The sequence below is a fragment of the Salmo salar genome, chromosome 09 (assembly GCF_965601325.2).
Source record: "Salmo salar chromosome 09, fSalSal1, whole genome shotgun sequence".
NCBI lineage: Eukaryota > Metazoa > Chordata > Actinopteri > Salmoniformes > Salmonidae > Salmo > Salmo salar.
The window spans coordinates 130,504,793-130,523,835 of NC_138299.1; the positions used below are offsets into that span (position 1 = coordinate 130,504,793).

Consider the following 19,043-nt stretch of genomic DNA (forward strand, 5'->3'; position numbering starts at 1 on the left):
CCCGTCCCCGCAGGAGGCCTTTTGCCTTTTGCTAGGCTGTCATTGTAAATAAGAATTTGTTCTTAACTGACTTGCCTAGTTAAATAAGGTTAAATAAATAAAATAAAAATACTGGTTTCAAACTAAAGAGAAAAGGAGGCATGGGAGTGTGGAACCGATAGTCAGTGGTGGGAAAAGTACTCAATTGTCATACTTTAGTAAAAGTAAAGATAGATACCTTAATAGAAAATGACTCAAGTAAAAGTGAAAGTCACCCAGTAAAATACTACTTGAGTGAAAGTCTAAAAGTATTTGGTTTTAAATATACATAAGTATCAAAAGTAAATGGAATTGCTAAGATATACTTAAACGTATAATTCCTTAAATTAAGCAAACCAGACGGCACAATATTTTTTTTTTTTTTTTTTTTAAACAGATAGCCAAGGGCACACTCAGACACAATTTACAAACGATGCATTTGTGTTTAGTGAGTCTGCCATATCAGAGGCAGTAGAGATGACCAGGGATGTTCTTTTAATAAGTGCATGAATTTAACCTGTTTCCTGTCAAAATGTAACAAGTACTTTTGGGTGTCAGGGAAAATCTATGGAGTAAAAAGTACATTATTTTCTTGAGGAATGTAGTGAAATAAAAGTTGGCAATAATATAAATAGTAAAGTACAGATAAAAAAAATACTTAAGTAGTACTTTAAAGTATTTTTACTTAAGTACTTTACATCACTGCCGATAGTCACCCCAGAAGGTTTGGCTAGTAAATTAATTTCAGTACAGTACAGTACAGTACACCTATAGGTGTTTTTTTAATATATTTTTTTTACCCCTTTTTTCCCCCAATTTCTTGGTAATTCGTCTAATTGGTAGTTACAGTCTTGTCTCATCGCTGCAACCCCCGTACGGACTCAGGAGATGCGAAGGTCGACAGCCGTGCGTCCTCCGAAACAACCAACCAAGCCGCAATGCCTCTTGACACAATGCCCGCTTAACCCAGAAACCAGCCACACCAATGTGTCGGAGGAAACACGGTACACTGGGTGACTGTGTCAGCGTGCATATGCCCGGCCCGCCACAGGAGTCACTAGAGCACGATGGGACAAGAACATCCCTGCCGGCCAAACCCTCCCCTAACCTGGACGACGCTGGGCCAATTGTGCGCCGCCCCATGGGTCTCCCGGTCATGGCCGGCTGCGACAGAGCCTGGACTCGAACCAGGATCTCTAGTGGCACAGCTAGCATTGCGATGCAATGCCTTAGACCACTGCGCCACTCGGGAGGCCCCTTGCTTATAGCTTTACATGATGACACCACACACTGATCAGGCAAATGAGGCTGCATTAGAGTAGTTTAGTCAAGCAAGTACAAGATAGTGATGAAGTGGACATGTCACCATGTATATGGTTATGCATGTGGAGAGATGGTTAGGGTTAAAACTGCCTCCCCAGTTCCACTTCTTGTCTTTCTGTCATGCATCATCACATAATGAGATTGTACTCTTCCTATAGATAAAAGACAGCAGATAAATCAATATGAATCGTGGTGTTTCACACTGCAGACCTATCTATGTTATGATGAGTAAACATACAGGAGTAGCTCAGGACAGACAAGCTTCGGGTCCTGTTGTTCCAAGTTGTGTACCTCAGTGACTTATTTGATCAAACAACACTGTCACCTAGTGGCTATGTAGTAGGAACAGGGTGTTAATGTCAGCGAGAGAGGGGGAGGGATAGAGAAGGAGCAAATTTTAAACACAGGGGACGGGTCAGGTTTGTAGGTCAGGGTTACCATCAGTAAGTGTGTGGCTTGACATCACTGTGTTCCACTACGGATGATGGTAGAACTGATCGCTCAACCATAAGTAATGCCCCCCCGCTGTCAATCTGTTCTCAAAGGCATACTGCTAATGTGACATATACAAGCATCATTTGACCATCAGTGCTGTTTAGAAAAATCTCTGTCACTCTCTCTTTCCCACTCTTTTCAGCCCTCCTCTCGTCTGCTCCATTTCTCGTTCTCTCCTTTTCTCCATCAACAGTGAATACTGACCATCAGGCTGTCCGGACACAAGACAAGGCCAACACCTGATGCTGGTAAACGTGCATTTTTACCGTCCTTCTGTAGATATTGAGGCAAATTTGACTATAGCCACATTTTTTGCAAATAGTTAAAACATGCTTCTAAGTAAGTATCTCTATGTTAAAGTGGAATAGGTCTACATTTATTTTTAGGTGAACTAGACCTTTATACTAAACATTTGCCTGTTTTGATGATAAAGAAATCTAACTTTTTTCTAACTTTTTAAAACAATTTATTAATGTAATTAATGGATATTTGATAAGTTGTAGAATGTTTGCCTGAATTAACTATTCTGTAGGCTATGGTAACCCCTTGAATACTGGCCCAAGTTTTTTTTTTACTTCTGTAAAATATGGAGTTTTGGCATATTCTCTGGAAAGCATGTGTGGCTATTCTTTATTAGTAAGATGTAGGCCTAAAAGCAATGGATAGAACACCAAACCCTGTGTGTTGGAGGGAGAGAGAGAGTGAAAGTGAGGTGGTTTTTAAAAGCTTTTCTAATAGTTCATTGAGGACTTAAAGCCTGTCCTTTCTCCACGGGGTCATAGAGAAGTCCATTAGGAGCTCTACACCTGATCACAGTCTGGGCTAGTCTACCTCTACCGTGGGACGGGGTCGGAGCTGGGGCAACGGGACAGGTGGAGAACGGAGGTGGGGGGAAACAAGTGGGTGTTACCAGAGCACTTTCACCTTGTTCCACCTGTCCCCCTTTACCTGCCCCCACCCCCATCTCCCTTGCACTCACCTGACCATGACCCCCCCCCCCCCCCTCTCTCTCTCTTTCTCCCCTGTAACCCACCCCCGGACCCTGTTTCCCCCCACTGCCCCCACCCCCTGTAGCCCTGGGCTCCTTGCTCCCCACCCTCCATCTCTCAGCCCCCACAACCCCCTACTCAGGGATCACTCTCCTGGGGTCTCTCTCCACACAGACACCCCTCTGTGTCTCTGGGGAGTCCACCTGGGTCTCTGATACCCTTGCAATGCTTCAGCTTCCATCTCACAAGACAATTAGGCTCTGTGCTTGAGTGAAAAAAAGCAAATACTTTTTTACACTGGCTTCTTCAGTAACGCTCAATGGCAAACCAACAACCAAGATCTCATAGAAAATAGGGTGTACCTGTTCTAGATTGATATTTCCATTTCAGTATTGAACAACTCTAGAAAAGTGTGACAGATAATATGAAGGTATTGCTGGGTCTCACTACATAAGAGGACTATATTTCTTTGCCAAGACTTCAAGTGCCAAAGTCATTAGTTGCTAATTCCAAGGTCTCTAGATTTCACTTGATAAGGCAGGCTGGGCTGCAGAACAAGAAGCTGTCTATGGCCAGGTTAGTGTACGAGGGGATAATCTGAGAGGGAAATGATCTGGTGTTTTGGTAGTGGGAATTTCATTCTCTGAATCAATCAGAAACTAATGCTGACATTTTGATCCTAGTTTACTTTAACTGTCATCTTTCTCACTAGGGCTAAAAGGAGATGTTCACCCAGGAGGCAAACAACTGTCATCCTTCTCACTAGGGCTAAAAGGAAATGTTCACCCAGGAGGCAAACAACTCTCATCCTTCTCACTAGGGCTAAAAGGAAATGTTCACCCAGGAGGCAAACAACTGTCTGGTCTTTCACACATGCACACACACTCACACACTTACACCTCACACACCTTCCCACCTGCACTCCTACATCCTCTATACTGACACTTAAAGATCTTCTTTCCATGAAGAGTCTTAGTTAATGTAAAGTATCCATGCAAGTCATCCTGCCTCTGTCCCTGCTCCACTGCTGCTGCTTAACTCTTGGCTGTATATGTTTTTCTCCGTGGTGCTGTGGGAGCGCCTGGGGTCACGGGCAGTGCCAGTGTTAAGTGAGTGGGCAGGTGAGCGGCGCTTGGCTCCCTGTGGCGAGGTTAGTAAACTGACCGGTTCTGTTGTGTGGACTGAATAGAGGAGTGAGACTGAGGGGTGGAACCTCAACGGGCCATCTCAGGGACGGACCACAGCAAAGGGAGAGAGAGTACGGAGGGAGAGCAGGGGGCAGGAGGGGGCTAATAAGAGACTGCAAGAAGGAGAAAGATAGAGAAAGAAAGAATAAAAAACAGCTGAAAATGGAATATATGCAAATGTATGTCTTTGTGGGAGGTCAAAGCACAGTCGTATATATTCAATAACTTGAATATATAAGTACACACAAAGTTCTTTCTCACTACACCTGGAATCCACCCCCCCTCGCTCTCTCGATTCCTCTCCCTCCACCTCACCCTCATCTCCCCTCTCTATTTCCCTCTTTCATTTCCCCTCTTCCTGCAAATGTTTTTGGCTGGTCATAGATCCCTCAGGTGGAGGTCTTTAACTACTGAACCATGACCTCTGGTGGTAGTAGTTTCATTTGTTTCAGCCATAAGCTGTCCTGTTACCACTGGGAGATTGAGTTTCATATCATTTATGGAAAGGAGGACCATTCTTCTAACAAGAGAAGTGTGAAATCGAACCCTAACCCATATCCTGAGGAGATGTAACCTTTTCTCTTACTATACCATAATGTATGTACATGGTCTTTTGCAATTGGCTGTGTGGATAGTTGGTCCCACTGACTGTGCAGTGTTGCTGTGTTTTCACCTGTAGAGAGGGTTAGAGAGATAAGCAGTTTCCTTTGACGACAGCTCAGGTTTAGTAACTGTTGAGTGAGACAGTGAGATTATCAGTGCTCTTTAGACTAAAGCTTTTCTTGGACAATCACCAAGTAGATAGTAATGATACAGATCCTTGTCCTGCGGTAGATATAGAGAGAGGATTTGGGCTCAGTAGGCGGGTGAGTAGGGCACCTGTAGCTAATGATTTACAACTGTAATCACTATCACATCTATACTCATTTCCACAAGCTCACAAGGACTTGACCAATATGGCCAGGAGAAATGTACCTTCTTGTATTGCGCTGCATTCCCTCCACCTGTAGTAAGACGGACGTGTCTGAACCCCACTATGGGGCTACTGGAAGCCTCCCAGCTTGGCTTTTGTCTCCCAGTAAGAGTGGGGCAACAGGGTGGCTGCTGGAGGAATTCCTCTTATATCAGGTGACCCGTCGCCCCTCTCCCCTCGCCCGGCCCACACCGGGGTAGTGCTTCTCACAGGCACTGTATCCAGTGTCACAAAAGCACATTTTACACAACGGGTACAGAGAGTGGGCCACGGTGCGGTGCAGTGGTTCTGCTTGGTCCAGCTCCAGGCTCAGATAGATTAGCATGTCGTTGGGTTTCAAACCTCCCCCTGGGCTCACAGCTCTACTCCTCATTGGTGGGGATGTCCATCATCAAAGCCTTAAAGAGATATCAAGAGGTCTGGTGTTGCTGCTGCTTCAGTCTCCATTGTACTGTTAGACAGGGAATCAATGATTAGACGGGCCCGTCATAATTAGGTAAGTGTCCATTTGGATTTATTGCTTTATACTGAGCTCTGTTCCATAAGCGGTTTCTGTTTTGTTTGGCCTTTTTGTTTGACAAACCATTGTGAGGTTGAGTGTCTGTAAGTTCTCAATCAACATCTTTGTGATGAAGGCATGTCTGGCTGTGCTGTGACAGTGAAATATTGAGTGGTTCATATACAGTGGCAAGAAAAAGTAGGTGAACCCTATGGAATTACCTGAATTTCTGCATAAATTGGTCATCAAATTTGATCTGATCTTCATCTAATTCACAACAATAGACAGTGTGCTTAAATTAATAACACAAATTATTGTATTTTTATTGTTTATATTGAATACATAATTTAAACATTCACAGTGTAGGTTGGAAAAAGTATGTGAACACCTTGGCTAATGACATCTCCAAAAGCTAATTGGAGTCAGGAGTCAGCTAACCTAGAGTCCAATCAATGAGACGAGATTGGAGATGTTGTTTAGAGCTGCCCTGCCCTATAAAAAACACTCACAAAATGTGAGTTTGCAATTCACAAGAAGCATTGCCTGATGTGAACCATGCCTCAAACAAAAAAGAGATCTCAGAAGACCTAAGATTAAGAATTGTTGACTTGCATAAAGCTGGAAAGGTTTACAAAAGTATCTCTAAAAGCCTTGATGTTCATTAGTCCACCGTAAGATAAATTGCCTATAAATGGAGAAAGTTCAGCACTGTTGCTATTCTCCCTAGGAGTGGCCGTCCTGCAAAGATGACTGCAATAGCACAGCGCAGAATGCTCAATGAGGTTAAGAAGAATCCTAGAGTGTCAGCTAAAGACTTACAGAAATCTCTGGAACATACTAACATCTCTGTTGACGAGTCTACGATACGTAAAACACTAAACAAGAATGGTGTTCATGAGAGGACACCACGGAAGAAGCCACTGCTGTCCAAAGAAAACATTGCTGCACGTCTGAAGTTTGCAAAAGTGCACCTGGATGTTCCACAGTGCTACTGGCAAAATATTCTGTGAACAGATGAAACTACAGTTGAGTTGTTTGGAAGATACACACACCACTATGTGTGGAGAAAAAAAGGCACACCAACATCAAAACCTCATCCCAACTGTAAAGTATAGTGGAAGGAGCGTCATGGTTTGGGGCTGCTTTGCTGCCTCAGGGCCTGGACAGCTTGCTATCATAGACTTTAGAATTCATTTTTCTGTCGATCAAGACATTTTTCAGGAGAATGTTAGGCTATCTGTCCGCCAATTGAAGCTCAACAGAAGTTGGGTGACGCAACAGGACAACCCAAAACACAGAAGTAAATCAACAGAATGGCTTCAACAGAAGAAAATATGCCTTCTGGGGTGGCCCAGTCAGAGTCCTGACCTCAACCCGATTCAGATGCTGTGACATGACCTCAAGAGAGCGGTTCACACCAGACACCCCAAGAATATTGCTGAACTGAAACAGTTTTGTAAAGAGGAATGGTCCAAAATTCCTCCTGACCGTTGTGCAGGTCTGATCCGCAACTACAGAAAAAGTTTGGTTGAGGTTATTGTGCCGAAGGAGGGTCAACCAGTTATTAAATCAAGGGTTGACATACTTTTCCCACCCTGCACTGTGAATGTTTACATGGTGTGTTCAATAAAGACATGAAAACATATAATTGTTTGTGTGTTATTAGTTTAAGCAGACTGTGTTTGTCTATTGTTTTGACCTAGATGAAGATTAGATCAAATTTTATGACCAATTTATGCAGAAATCCAGGTATTTCCAAAGAGTTCACATACCTTTTTCTTGCCACTGTAAAGTAGAACAGTCTGCAACAGAGAGAAACAGAGGAAGGAACAGGGAGATGGATGGAAAAGAGAGCAAAAGAGAAGGTGTCAAACTTAATTTATCTGAAGAGTTGATAAATTATAAGATGTTTTATAGATGTTTTTTGGAGGATTGTTGTTGTTATGAGGTCTCAAATTTTCCACTGCCCTGAGTTGAAATAACGTTACTTTTGAGCTACTGTAAATATTAACGTGGGATGTACACCTAATAATTTTTTTTACAGGTCAGAACAGGTGAGCATCTCATGAAAAAGGCTTTGGTTGAGTAATCTGCTACTGAGATCCTCACTAAAGTCATTGGAGCAAAGTTTCTCCTCAATCCTATTTTAGTCTCGATTGTAATTTCCCCATATGCAGAGCAGTGTAGCGATTTAGGAAGAACAACCACAGCTGGGTTTGAACCAAAAACCATGCAGTGGCAGGGTAAGCTCAGTATATCCTGTGCCATAAAGCTCCAGACCTCTTGGCAGAGGCTGTAGTAAGTAGTATTTTTACATACAATGACGCTACATCAGTGTAGAAGAAGTGACAATTTCTCAATTTCTCCCTCGTTAGATCCTTCTCTAACATCAGGATGCTCCCCTATCACTCGGCACTCTTGGCAGTGATGTCACTCACAGTGACCAGTGTATCGACGAAGACCACTCAGCGGCCAAAGTACCAATACACCAAGAAGCCCATGCTTTACCGTGAGCAGCCCCAGATTACCATGCAGCCCCTAACCACCATCATCCCTAAGACACTGAAATCAGTGGAGAAATCAGATCCCATGGACCCCTACCCTCTGGCTACCACAGAGACTACAACCTACCCCAGCGAAGCCTACCAGGAATACTATACTGAAACCACAGGGCCCCCTGGTGTTGGGCATGATAATTACACCATGGATTATACTGAGTGCTACTTCAATTTTTGTGAGTGCTGTCCACCAGAGAGGGGCCCTCGAGGGCCAAAAGGAGACAGAGGACTACCAGGTATTGAAATCACTATGACAACATAGGGACATTTAACAATACCAGTATGCTGTAGTGGTGATCCATGGATTTTGATGTCTTGTTGAAACAATTTTCTCACAGGTTCACATGGAGAAGAGGGGGAGCGAGGACCCAGAGGCTTTTCTGGACTGGCTGGTTCAAATGGAACTATGGGGCCAAAAGGAGACAGAGGTGAACACAATCCAATTTTTTTAAATTAGAAATATGTACATTTTACTGGCCGTGTGAGCAAACAGTAGATTTATTGATTATTCAAAGTTCTTTGTTTTCTATCTCCCTTTTCCAGGAGTTAAAGGTGACCTAGGATACCGTGGAATGGCAGGAACTCCGGGTAACCCAGGGAAACCAGGGGAGAGAGGTAACAAGCCATTCCTTATAACACATATAGGCATGTGATCGGTACAACATAGAAAATCATGAAACAAGGCTACCTGTACCTGTTCAAGCCTCCATATACGGATTATGAAATCAACATAGAATGAATTCATATCTTCCTCATAGATTCTGTCTGGGCCTTGATGCTGAAACGGTCCACTTACACTGTGCTCTGCGCCCTGCAGGTGGATTTGGCTTCAAAGGTGAAAAAGGTGACAGCGGGCCCCCTGGTGTCAAAGGTGACCAGGGGGAGAAGGGTGAAAGCCAAAATGGGACTAAGGGTGAGAGAGGGGAACCTGGAATGGAAGGCCCAACAGGTCCTCCAGGGCTGGCTGGAGTGCAAGACCAGAAGGGGGACAAGGGGGACAAAGGAGAGTGTGGGACATTTGGGGAGAGAGGACTGAAGGGCGATAGAGGGGACCCTGGGCCTCCAGGTATTCAGGGACAGGTGGGCCTTCCTGGGGTGGATGGCATGCAGGGCTCCCCTGGTGTGGTGGGCGATCAGGGGGATCCAGGACCCCCAGGGGCTCAAGGTGAGCCAGGGGTGCGAGGATTTCCCGGACCCCAGGGAGGGAGGGGGATGTTTGGGCCAAAGGGTGACAGAGGCCCCCACGGGATGAGAGGGGACAGGGGCCCTCGGGGGATCAGAGGGGCGAAGGGTAACGGGGTGATTCAGAAACGCTCAGCTTTCAGTGTGGGCCTCTCTCCCAGCAAGTCCTTCCCTCCATCAGGCTTCCCCGTCCGCTTCGACAAGGTCTTCTACAACGGAGAGAACCATTACAACTCCTCCTCCAACAGCTTCACCTGTGTCCACGGGGGGGTCTACGTGTTCTCCTACCACATAACCGTACGGAACAAGCCCCTGCGCGCCGCCCTGGTAGTCAATGGGGTGAGGAAGGTGCGGACACGGGACTCTCTGTATGGCCAGGACATCGACCAGGCGTCCAGCCTGGTGCTGCTGCAGCTGGCGGTGGGGGACCAGGTATGGCTGGAGACACTGAGGGACTGGAACGGTGTCTACGCCAGTAGTGAGGACGACAGCACCTTCTCTGGCTTTCTGCTCTACGCTGACAAGCCCTGACAAACGCTCTGATATCTAATACAATCTACACTGTAACTCTACTGTACCTCCACAGTACCTAAACAATCTCTACTGGCACTCCTCCATACCACCCATACTGTACCCCACAGACCAGCCCCTCTGTACTCCTGCTCTACACAGACAAGTTATGACAATGGAGCCCACTATACCACCACAGTACCAGGGACTGTAAAACACCTCTATATGATATGAATGGCAGCACTCACCCCATCTCTCTTCATACTCCCTCTATAGGCCCATCAACATATAGACATCTTTACAAGACTGTCAATCTGGTAGAATGAAAAATAATGCAAGTAAGACTGATAGCACTGGAGTAGTTAATGTTTATTACTTGAGGAATACTAATCACATAATGTTTCCCAGGTTAGGTTAAGGAATCAGAACATTGTATCGCTGTATTATGAGCTTTTTGAAAATGAGCTTTTGTACACTTTTGAAATAAAATCAATATGTAAATGTTTGACTTTGACTGGATTTATTTGCATTGAACTTACAATTGACAGTTCAAATACAATTCATTGTTTCATTCACAACCTAAAAGACAAATAACATATTAATGAATAATTATGAAGGAATTTAGAAGTCCTTCCAAACCACTGTTCCATCATCTGAACCAACACCAGGGGCCAGTGTGTTTGGAGAATCACCGGATACATCGGGGAAGGTAGGGGGCTCAGAAGGCTGGATAGAGGTGGTGGTCTGGGGAGGTCCTTTCATAGGATCTGGATGAGATGGAGCTCTGGGCTGGAGTGAGACAACTGGTCCCTGATGTATCCCTGTTAACACAGAGTCAGCATCAGGGGCGTCAGTTGGGCATGTCAGAGTATGGCAAATAACATTTTATTTTGTCAAATGAATACAACAGGTGTAGTAGACCTTACAGTGAAATGCTTTCTTACAAGCCTTTAACCAACAATGCTTAAGAAGTTAAGAAAAAAAAGAGTTACGTAAATAATAGAAAATAAAAGTAACAAATAATTATACAGCAGCAGTAAAATAACAATAGCAAGGCTATATACAGAGGGTACCGGTACAGAGTCAATGTGCGGGGTCAAAGGTTAGTCGAGGTATTTGAGGTAATATGTACACTACCGTTCAAAAGTTTGGGGTCACTTAGAAATGTCCTTGTTTTTCATAAAAACATACATGAAATTAGTTGCAAAATTAATAGGAAATATAGTCAAGACGATGAGAAGGTTATAAACAATGATTTTTGTTTGAAATAATAGTGTCCTTCAAACTTTGCTTTCGTCATAGAATCCTCCATTTGCAGCAATTACAGCCTTTCAGACCTTTGGCTGTCACTCCCTGACCTTAGAGAGACGTTTTATTTCCTCTAGGTTGGTTAGGTCAGGGTGGGGTGGGCAATCTAGTTGTTGTATTTCTTTGTTGTTTGGCGAGTATGGTTCCTAATCAGAGGCAGCTGTCTATCGTTGTCTCTGATTGGGAATCATACTTAGGCAGCCCCTTTTCCTTCCTTTAGTGTGGGATCTTGTTTTTGTACAGCTCAGTATAGCCTGCAGAACGTGACGTTCGTTTTCCATTGTTTTGCTTTAGTGTTCTGAGTTATAATAAATATTGAACATGAGCACTTACCACGCTGCACTTTGGTCTCCTTCACCTTACGAAAACCGTCACATTGGCATTCTAGTTGTCAATTTGTTGAGGTAATCTGAAGAGATTTCATCCCATGCTTCCTGAAGCACCTCCCACAAGTTGGATTGGCTTGATGGGCACTTCTTACGTACCATACGGTCAAGCTGCTTCCACAACAACTCAATAAGGTTGAGATCCGGTGACTGTGCTGGCCACTCCATTATAGACAGAATACCAGCTGAATGCTTTTTCCCAAAATAGTTATTGCATACAGTAGTTTGGACCTGTGCTTTGGGTCATTGTCCTGTTGTAGGAGGAAATTGGCTCCAATTAATAAAAGCTGTCCACAGGGTATGGCATGGCATTGCAAAATTGAGTGATAGCCTTCCTTCTTCAAGATCGCTTTTACCCTGTACAAATATCCCACTTCACCACCACCAAAGCACCCCCAGACCATCACATTGCCTCCACCATGCTTGACAGATGGCGTCAAGCATTCCTCCAGCATCTTAAAAAATTTTCTGCGTCTCACGAATGCTCTTCTTTGTGATCCGAACACCTCAAACTTAGATTTGTCCATCCATAACACTTTTTTTTCAATCTTCCTCTGTCCAGTGTCTGTGTTCTTTTGCCCATCTTAATATTTTATTTTTATTGGCCAGTTTGAGATATGGCTTTTTCTTTGCAACTCTGCCTAGAAGGCCAGCATCCTTGAGTTGCCTCTTCACTGTTAACGTAGAGACCAGTGTTTTGCGGGTACTATTTAATTAAGCTTCCAGTTGAGGACTTGTGAGGTGTCTGTTTCTCAAACTAGACACTCTAATGTACTTGTCCTCTTGCTCAGTTGTGCACCGGGGCCTCGCACTCCTCTTTCTATTCTGGTTAGAGCCAGTTTGCGCTGTTCTGTGAAGGGAGTAGTACACAACGTTGTATGAGATCTTCAGTTTCTTGGCAATTTCTTGCATGGTATAGCCTTCATTTCTCAGAACAAGAATAGACTGATGAGTTTCAGAAGGAAGTTATTTGTTTCTGGCCATTTTGAGCCTTTAATCGAACCCACAAATGCTGATGCTCCAAATACTCAACTGGTCTAAAGAAGGCCAGTTTTATTGCTTCTTTAATCAGAACAACAGTTTTCAGCTATGCTAACATAATTGTGCTAACACAGCGTGACATTGGAACACAGGAGTGATGGTTACTGATAATGGGCCTCTGTACGCCTATGTAGATATTCCATAAAAAATCTTCAGTTTCCAGCAACAATAGCCATTTACAACATTAACAATGTCTACACTGTATTTCTGTTCAATTTGATGTTATTTTAATGGACAAAATGTTTTGCTTTTCTTTCAAAAACAAGGACATTTCTAAGTGACCCCAAACTTTTGAACAGTAGTGTACATGTAGGTAGAGTTAAAGTGACTATGCATAGGTAATAAACAGAGAGTAGCAGCAGTGTAAAAGAGGGGTCTGGGTAGCCCTTTGATTAGCTGTTCAGGAGTCTTATGGCTTGGGGTAGAAGCTGTTAAGAAGCCTTTTGGACCGCTTGCAGTGTGGTAGCAGAGAGAACAGTGTATGACTAGGGTGGCTGGAGTCTTTGACCATTTTTAGGGCCTTACTCTGACACAGCCTGATATAGAGGTCCTGGAGGGCAGGAAGCTTGGCCCCAGTGATGTAATGGACTGTATGCACTACCCTCTGTAGTGCCTTGTCGGTCGGAGGCCGAGCAGTTGCCATACCAGGCAGTGATGCAACCAGTGATGGCCTGTATAACCTTTTGAGGATCTGAGGATACATGCCAAATCTTTTCAGTCTCCTGAGGTTGGTAGTTTGTTGGTGATGTGGACACCAAGGAACTTGAAGCTCTCAACCTGCTCCACAGCAGCCACGCCAATAAGAATGGGGGCGTGCTCGGTCCTCCTTTTCCTGTAGTCCAGAATCATCTCCTTTGTCTTGATCACATTGAGGGAGAAGTTCTTGTCCTGACACCACACGGCCAGGTCTTTGACCTCCTCCCTATAGGCTGTCTCATCGTTGTTGGTGATCAGGCCTACTGCTGTTGTGTCATCGGCAAATGATCGTGTTGGAGTCGTGCCTGGCCATGCAGTCATAAGTGAACAGGGAGTACAGGAGGGGACTGAGCACGCACCCCTGAGGGGCCCCCATGTTAAGGATCAGCATGGCGGATGTGCTGTTACCTACCCTTACCACCTGGGGGCGGCCCGTCAGGAAGTCCAGGATCCAGTTGCAGAGGGAGGTGTTTAGTCCCAGGGTGCTTAGCTTAGTGATGAGCTTTGAGGGCACTATGGTGTTGAATGCTGAGCTGTAGTCAATGAATAGCATTCTCACATAGGTGTTCCTTTTGTCCAGGTGGGAAAGGGCAGTGTGGAGTGCAATAGAGATTGCATCATCTGTGGATCTGTTGGGGGCGGTATGCAAATAGGAGTGGGTCTAGGGTTTCTGGGATAATGGTGTTGATGTGAGCCATGACCAGACATTCAAAACACTTCGTGGCTACAGACATGAGTGCTACGGTTCAGTAGTCATTTAGGCAGGTTACCTTAGTGTTCTTGGGCACAGGAACTATGGTGGTCTGCTTGTAATATGTTGGTATTACAGACTCAGTCAGGGACAGGTTGAAAATGTCAGTGAAGACACTTGTCAGTTGGTCAGCGCATGCTTGGAGTACACATCCTGGTAATCCATCTGGCCCTGCAGCCTTGTGAATGTTGACTTGTTTAAAGGTCTTACTCACATCGGCTACGTAGAGCGTGATCACACAGTTGTCCGGAACAGCTGATGCTCTCATGCATGCTTCAGTATTGCTTGCCTCAAAGTGAGAATAGAAGTAATTTAGCTCGTCTGGTTGGCTTGTGTCACAGAGCAGCTTGCGACTGTGCTTCCCTTTGTAGTCTGTAATAGTTTGCAAGCCCTGCCACATCTGACGAGCGTCAGAGCCGGTGTAGTATGATTCAATCTTAGTCCTGTATTGACGCTTTACCTGTTTGATGGTTTGTCGGAGGGCATAGCGGGATTTCTTATAAGCTTCCGAGTTAGAGTCCCGCACCTTGAAAGCGGCAGCTCTACCCTTTAGTTCAGTGTGGATGTTGCCTGTAATCCATGGCTTCTGGTTGGTGTATGTACGTACAGTCACTGTGGGGATGACATCCTCGATGCACTTATTGATAAAGCCAGTGTCTGATGTGGTGTACTCCTCAATGCCATCGGAAGAATCCCGAAACATATTCCATTCTGTGTTAGCAAAACATTCCTGTAGCTTAGCATCTGCTTCATCAGACCACTTTCTTACTGACCGAGTCACTGGTGCTTCCTTCTTTAGTTTTTGCTTGTAAGCAGGAATCAGAAGGATATAACTATGGTCAGATTTGCCAAATGGAGGGCGAGGGAGACCTTTGTATGCGTCTCTGTGCATGGAATAAAGGTGGTCTAGAGTTTTTTTCCCTCTGGTTGCACATTTAATATGCTGGTAGAAATTAGGTAAAACGGATTTGAGTTTCTGTGCATTTAAGTCCACGGCCACTAGGAGCGTTGCCTCTGGATGAGCGTTTTCCTGTTTGCTTTTGGCCATATACAGCTAATTGAGTGCGGCCTTAGTGCCAGCATCGGTTTGTTGTGGTATGTAGACAGCTATGAAAAATACAGATAAACTCTCTTTGTAAATAGTGTGGTCTTCAGCTTATCATGAGATACTCTAACTCAGGCGAGCAAAACCTTGAGACTTCCTTAGATTTCGTGCACCAGCTGTTGTTTACAAATATACATAGACCCCCCACCCCTTGTCTTACCAGATGCCGCTGTTCTATCCTGCCGAAAAAGCTTAAAACCCACCAGCTGTATGTTATTCATGTCGTCATTCAACCACGACTCGGCGAAACACAAGATATTACAGTTTTTAATGTTCCGTTGGTAGGATATACGTGGTCGTAATTCGTCTATTTTATTATCGATTGATTGTATGTTGGCTAATAGGATCGACGGTAAAGGTAGATTACCCTCTCGGCAACGGATCCTTACAAGGCACCCGTACCTTCGTCCTCGATACCTCCGTCTCTTTCTCCTGCGAATGACGGGGATGAGGGCCTTGTCAGGCGCCTGAAGTAAAACTTTCCTGCCCAACTCGTTGTAGAAAAAGTATTCCTCCAGTACTGGGTGTGTAATCGCTGTCCTGATATCTAGAAGCTCATTTCGGTCGTACACAATAGCACAATTGTAAAACGGCAGCCATCTCCTTTGGCACCATACCCTAGCTCAAGACCAAAAATGTTAAACTTGGCTACAATTTTTTTTACTAAAATCATTCCAAACCCAATTAAAATGCAACAGCTGTTTAGCGTGTTGGTTGGCTGGCTTCAGGACCATGAGGAGCATCGCTCAAAGAGAAGCTGTCCCCCCCTTCCCTGCCATACCCTAAGTTCAGCTGAACTGACGCCACTGGTCAGCATTATGAATCATCCTAAAGAGAGACTGCATCACTACAATTTGTTTCTGGTTTCTCATGTATTCTGAGTGTTCACCTGTCACTCGCCCATAAGGTACGGGCTCGCTGAGCCTCTTCAGCCCCAGAGTAGGAATGCTGGCTTTGCACCAGTACCGGCCTGAGTCCCTCAGTACTGTGACCCTGTCCTGGGAAGAGGCAGGCCCCAGACTCAGCCCGTCCTGGTAGAAGTAGTAGTGGATGTGTGAAATGGGCTCACGGGCGTTCAGTTGAACGTGACACACCAGGAGCATACGGTCTTTATGGATCAGAGGGTCATTGGGCACAATCTCCAACATGGGCTCTGTCAGAACCTCTGCAGGGGAGAATACAGAGCATTAATACTGAAAAATATTTCTCACATACCTACCGGTATTCAATTACCATTAAATATGATATAATAGTGATGATAATGAAATGATGAGGGCAAATCTCATTTGAAATCTGATTCCTCATCCTACACAAACTCAAAATGACAAATCACACCTGTCTATCAACCTCACCTATGATGGACACCGAAGCAGCCACTGAGATCACAGAGTTGGTTTGCCTCCGTCCATCCCAGGATGCTCTGCACCAATAGGATCCGTGGTGTTGCAGGGTAAGGTTGGTGACACGCAGCTCTGGTCCAGGCTGTCTCTGAAGCTCCACCCCGTCCTTGTAGAGAATGACCTCTGTCAGTCTGGGGTTGCCACGGACACGACACATCAGGGTCATTGTCTCTCCAACCAGCATGGGCAGGGGTGGGGCCTGCAGGATGGCCCACCCACCTGGGCAAAGAGTAGTAAGTGATTTTAGTTAACGAGATGGTGTAGTCCCTGTCTGGCCTGTTGACAGGTACCCTCTATGGTCTGGTGTGCTACAGGTATAACTTAGCCTGGTTGTCAGTCTGTTTCTGCTTCTTTTGCTATTGTCACACGTTTGGTGTGACAACAAGAAAGGAGTTGTCTAATACAGACTGCTAACAGAAGGTCAACCAAACTACACTGAACAAAAATATAAACGCAACAGATAAAGTGTTGGTCCCATGTTTCATGAGCTTAAATAAAAAATTCCAGAAATGTTCCATATGCACATGAAGCTTATTTCTCTCAAATGTTGTGCATTTCTACTTTTGCAATGCATCCCCCTGACAGGTGTGGCATATCAAGAAGCTGATTAAACAGCATAATCACTACACATGTGCACCTTGTGCTGGGGACAATAAAAGGCCAATCTAAAATGTGCAGTTTTGACATGCTGACTGCAAGAATGTCCACCAGAGCTGTTGCCAGAGAATTGAATGTTTTAGAGAATTTGGCAGTATGTCCAACTGGCCTTACAATCACAGACCACATGTGACCTCGCCAACCCGGGGCCTCCACATTTGTTTTCCTCACCTGTGGGATCGTCTGAGACCAGCCAACCAGACAGATGATGAAACTGAGGAGTATTTCTGTCTGTCTGTAATAAAGACCTTTTGTGTGGAAAAACACATTCTGATTGGCTGGGCCTGTGCCTGGCTCCCCACTGGGTGGGCCTATGCCCTCCCAGGCCCACCCATGGCTGCGCCCCCTTTCAGTTGTGTGAAATCCATAGACTAGGGCCTAATGAATATATTTCAATTGACTGATTTTCTTATATGTAACTCAGTAAAATTGTTGAAATTGTTGCATGTTGCATTTATATTTTTGTTCAGTATAGATGTCATCATGGCTCAATATTGATATGGGTTCTCCTACCGTCCACCTCTATTTCTATGGGCAGGCTGTGGAGGGTATGTTGTGTGCTTATCCATGTGGTTCTCAGGCCCTGGCAGTAGTACTTCCCACTCTGCTGTGGCCTGGCCTTCCACAGGACCAAGTACTCAGACTCCTGGAGCTGCTCTCCCCCCCTGAACCACTGGTACCTCCACTCGGTCGACACATTCCCAGGAACACTGCACTTCAGACGTACTCTCTCCCCTGAGAAGATCCAGGGTCCCCCATTAACTAGCTCAGCCACGGCTGTCAGCGGAGCCCTCATAGGGAGAACTTGAAGAAATGTTGACAGGTAAGTCTTTCTGAAGTTTTGAGTAGATTACTATAGCTGCCTTTACACAGGCAGCACAATTCTGAAATTTCTTTCCACTAATTGGTCTTTTGACCAACCACATAAGATCTTTTCACATCAGATCTTTTTCAGAGCTGATCCGATTGCTCAAAAGACCAATTAGTGAAAAGAAATATCAGAATTGGGCTGCCTGTGTAAACACAGCCTACTAGAGAGACTTAAGCATCATTTCTGAGCATAAACGGTAACTTAAGTCTTATTTACATGGTCACCTAACATTACAAAAGACAGCTAATGTTCAGTAGTGTATAGCTATTACGTAACTCATGAAAATAGACAATTTACATGTATTTTTATTTAACCTTTATTTAACTAGGCTAGTCAGTTAAGAACAAATTCTTATTTACAGTGACGGCCTACCCCAGCCAAACCAATTGTGTGCCGCCTTATGGGACTCCCAATCACGGCCGGGTGCGATACAGCCTGGAATCAAACCAGGGTTTGTAGTGATGCCTCTAGCACTGAGATGCAGTGCCTTAGACCGCTGCGCCACTCGGGAAATACATACTGTATTTCATATGTTTCTATTATACAAGACAAAACTGGTTTGAAAAGAAGGATTTGAATCTCAGAGGCTGAGTTTACACAGGCAGCCCAATTCGGGTCTTTTGCCACTATTTAGTATTTTTCACCAATCAGATCAGATCTTTTGCCAATAATTGGTCAAAAAGTGTAAATGCAGCCAGATAGTGTACTTAATACATACCTTGTGGTACAGCCCATTTAGGTAGTGTTGAAACAACTGAAACAATAAATAACCATTAATCATTAAAATAACCCAAAATAAATCCGGTGTCAATCAATCAATGATCATCTATACACAGAAATAATTGTCTGTAATCTCTTAAAGTAGACTGAAAGGAACTCACCAAGGAGGCTCAGTAACAGCTTCATGTTGAGTGTTCTGCTTGTGCTTCTGATGGGGATGATTACACTACAATCTCTATATATTGTCAGGGGAAATGAGACTACTTTTCAGTTTCGATTGCAAAAAATACCATCTAATTTTTATGAAATAATTGCATAATGCTCTTCCTGACATCACAAATAACTTTGGGGAAGTTCCTTTTAAGGAATGAGGG

At 44.5% G+C, this 19,043-nt stretch overlaps 2 protein-coding genes across 3 annotated transcripts; one reads left to right on the forward strand and one right to left on the reverse strand.

The window, feature by feature from the left end:
- Window positions 1–3,037: 3,037 nt before the first annotated feature.
- Window positions 3,038–10,235, forward strand: otol1b (otolin 1b). The gene is made up of 5 exons (XM_014214560.3): window positions 3,038–5,481; window positions 7,860–8,278; window positions 8,381–8,470; window positions 8,586–8,657; window positions 8,860–10,235. The coding sequence occupies exons 2-5, from the start codon at window positions 7,879–7,881 to the stop codon at window positions 9,753–9,755; spliced, it is 1,458 nt and encodes a 485-aa protein (XP_014070035.1). The 5' UTR covers window positions 3,038–5,481; window positions 7,860–7,878; the 3' UTR covers window positions 9,756–10,235.
- LOC106612904 (high affinity immunoglobulin gamma Fc receptor I) lies at window positions 10,083–18,953 on the reverse strand. 2 transcript variants are annotated; one of them, XM_014214561.3, is made up of 6 exons: window positions 18,831–18,953; window positions 18,668–18,703; window positions 17,592–17,882; window positions 16,374–16,640; window positions 15,911–16,186; window positions 10,083–10,555 (listed from the first exon to the last, which is right to left on the reverse strand). In XM_014214561.3, exons 1-6 carry the CDS (start codon window positions 18,853–18,855, stop codon window positions 10,356–10,358), a joined length of 1,095 nt encoding a protein of 364 aa, XP_014070036.1. In that variant the 5' UTR covers window positions 18,856–18,953; the 3' UTR covers window positions 10,083–10,355. The 2 variants fall into 2 exon arrangements, with proteins under 2 accessions (XP_014070036.1, XP_045580468.1); XM_045724512.2 differs by having other exon boundaries at window positions 17,592–17,813; window positions 18,831–18,946.
- Window positions 18,954–19,043: the final 90 nt, after the last annotated feature.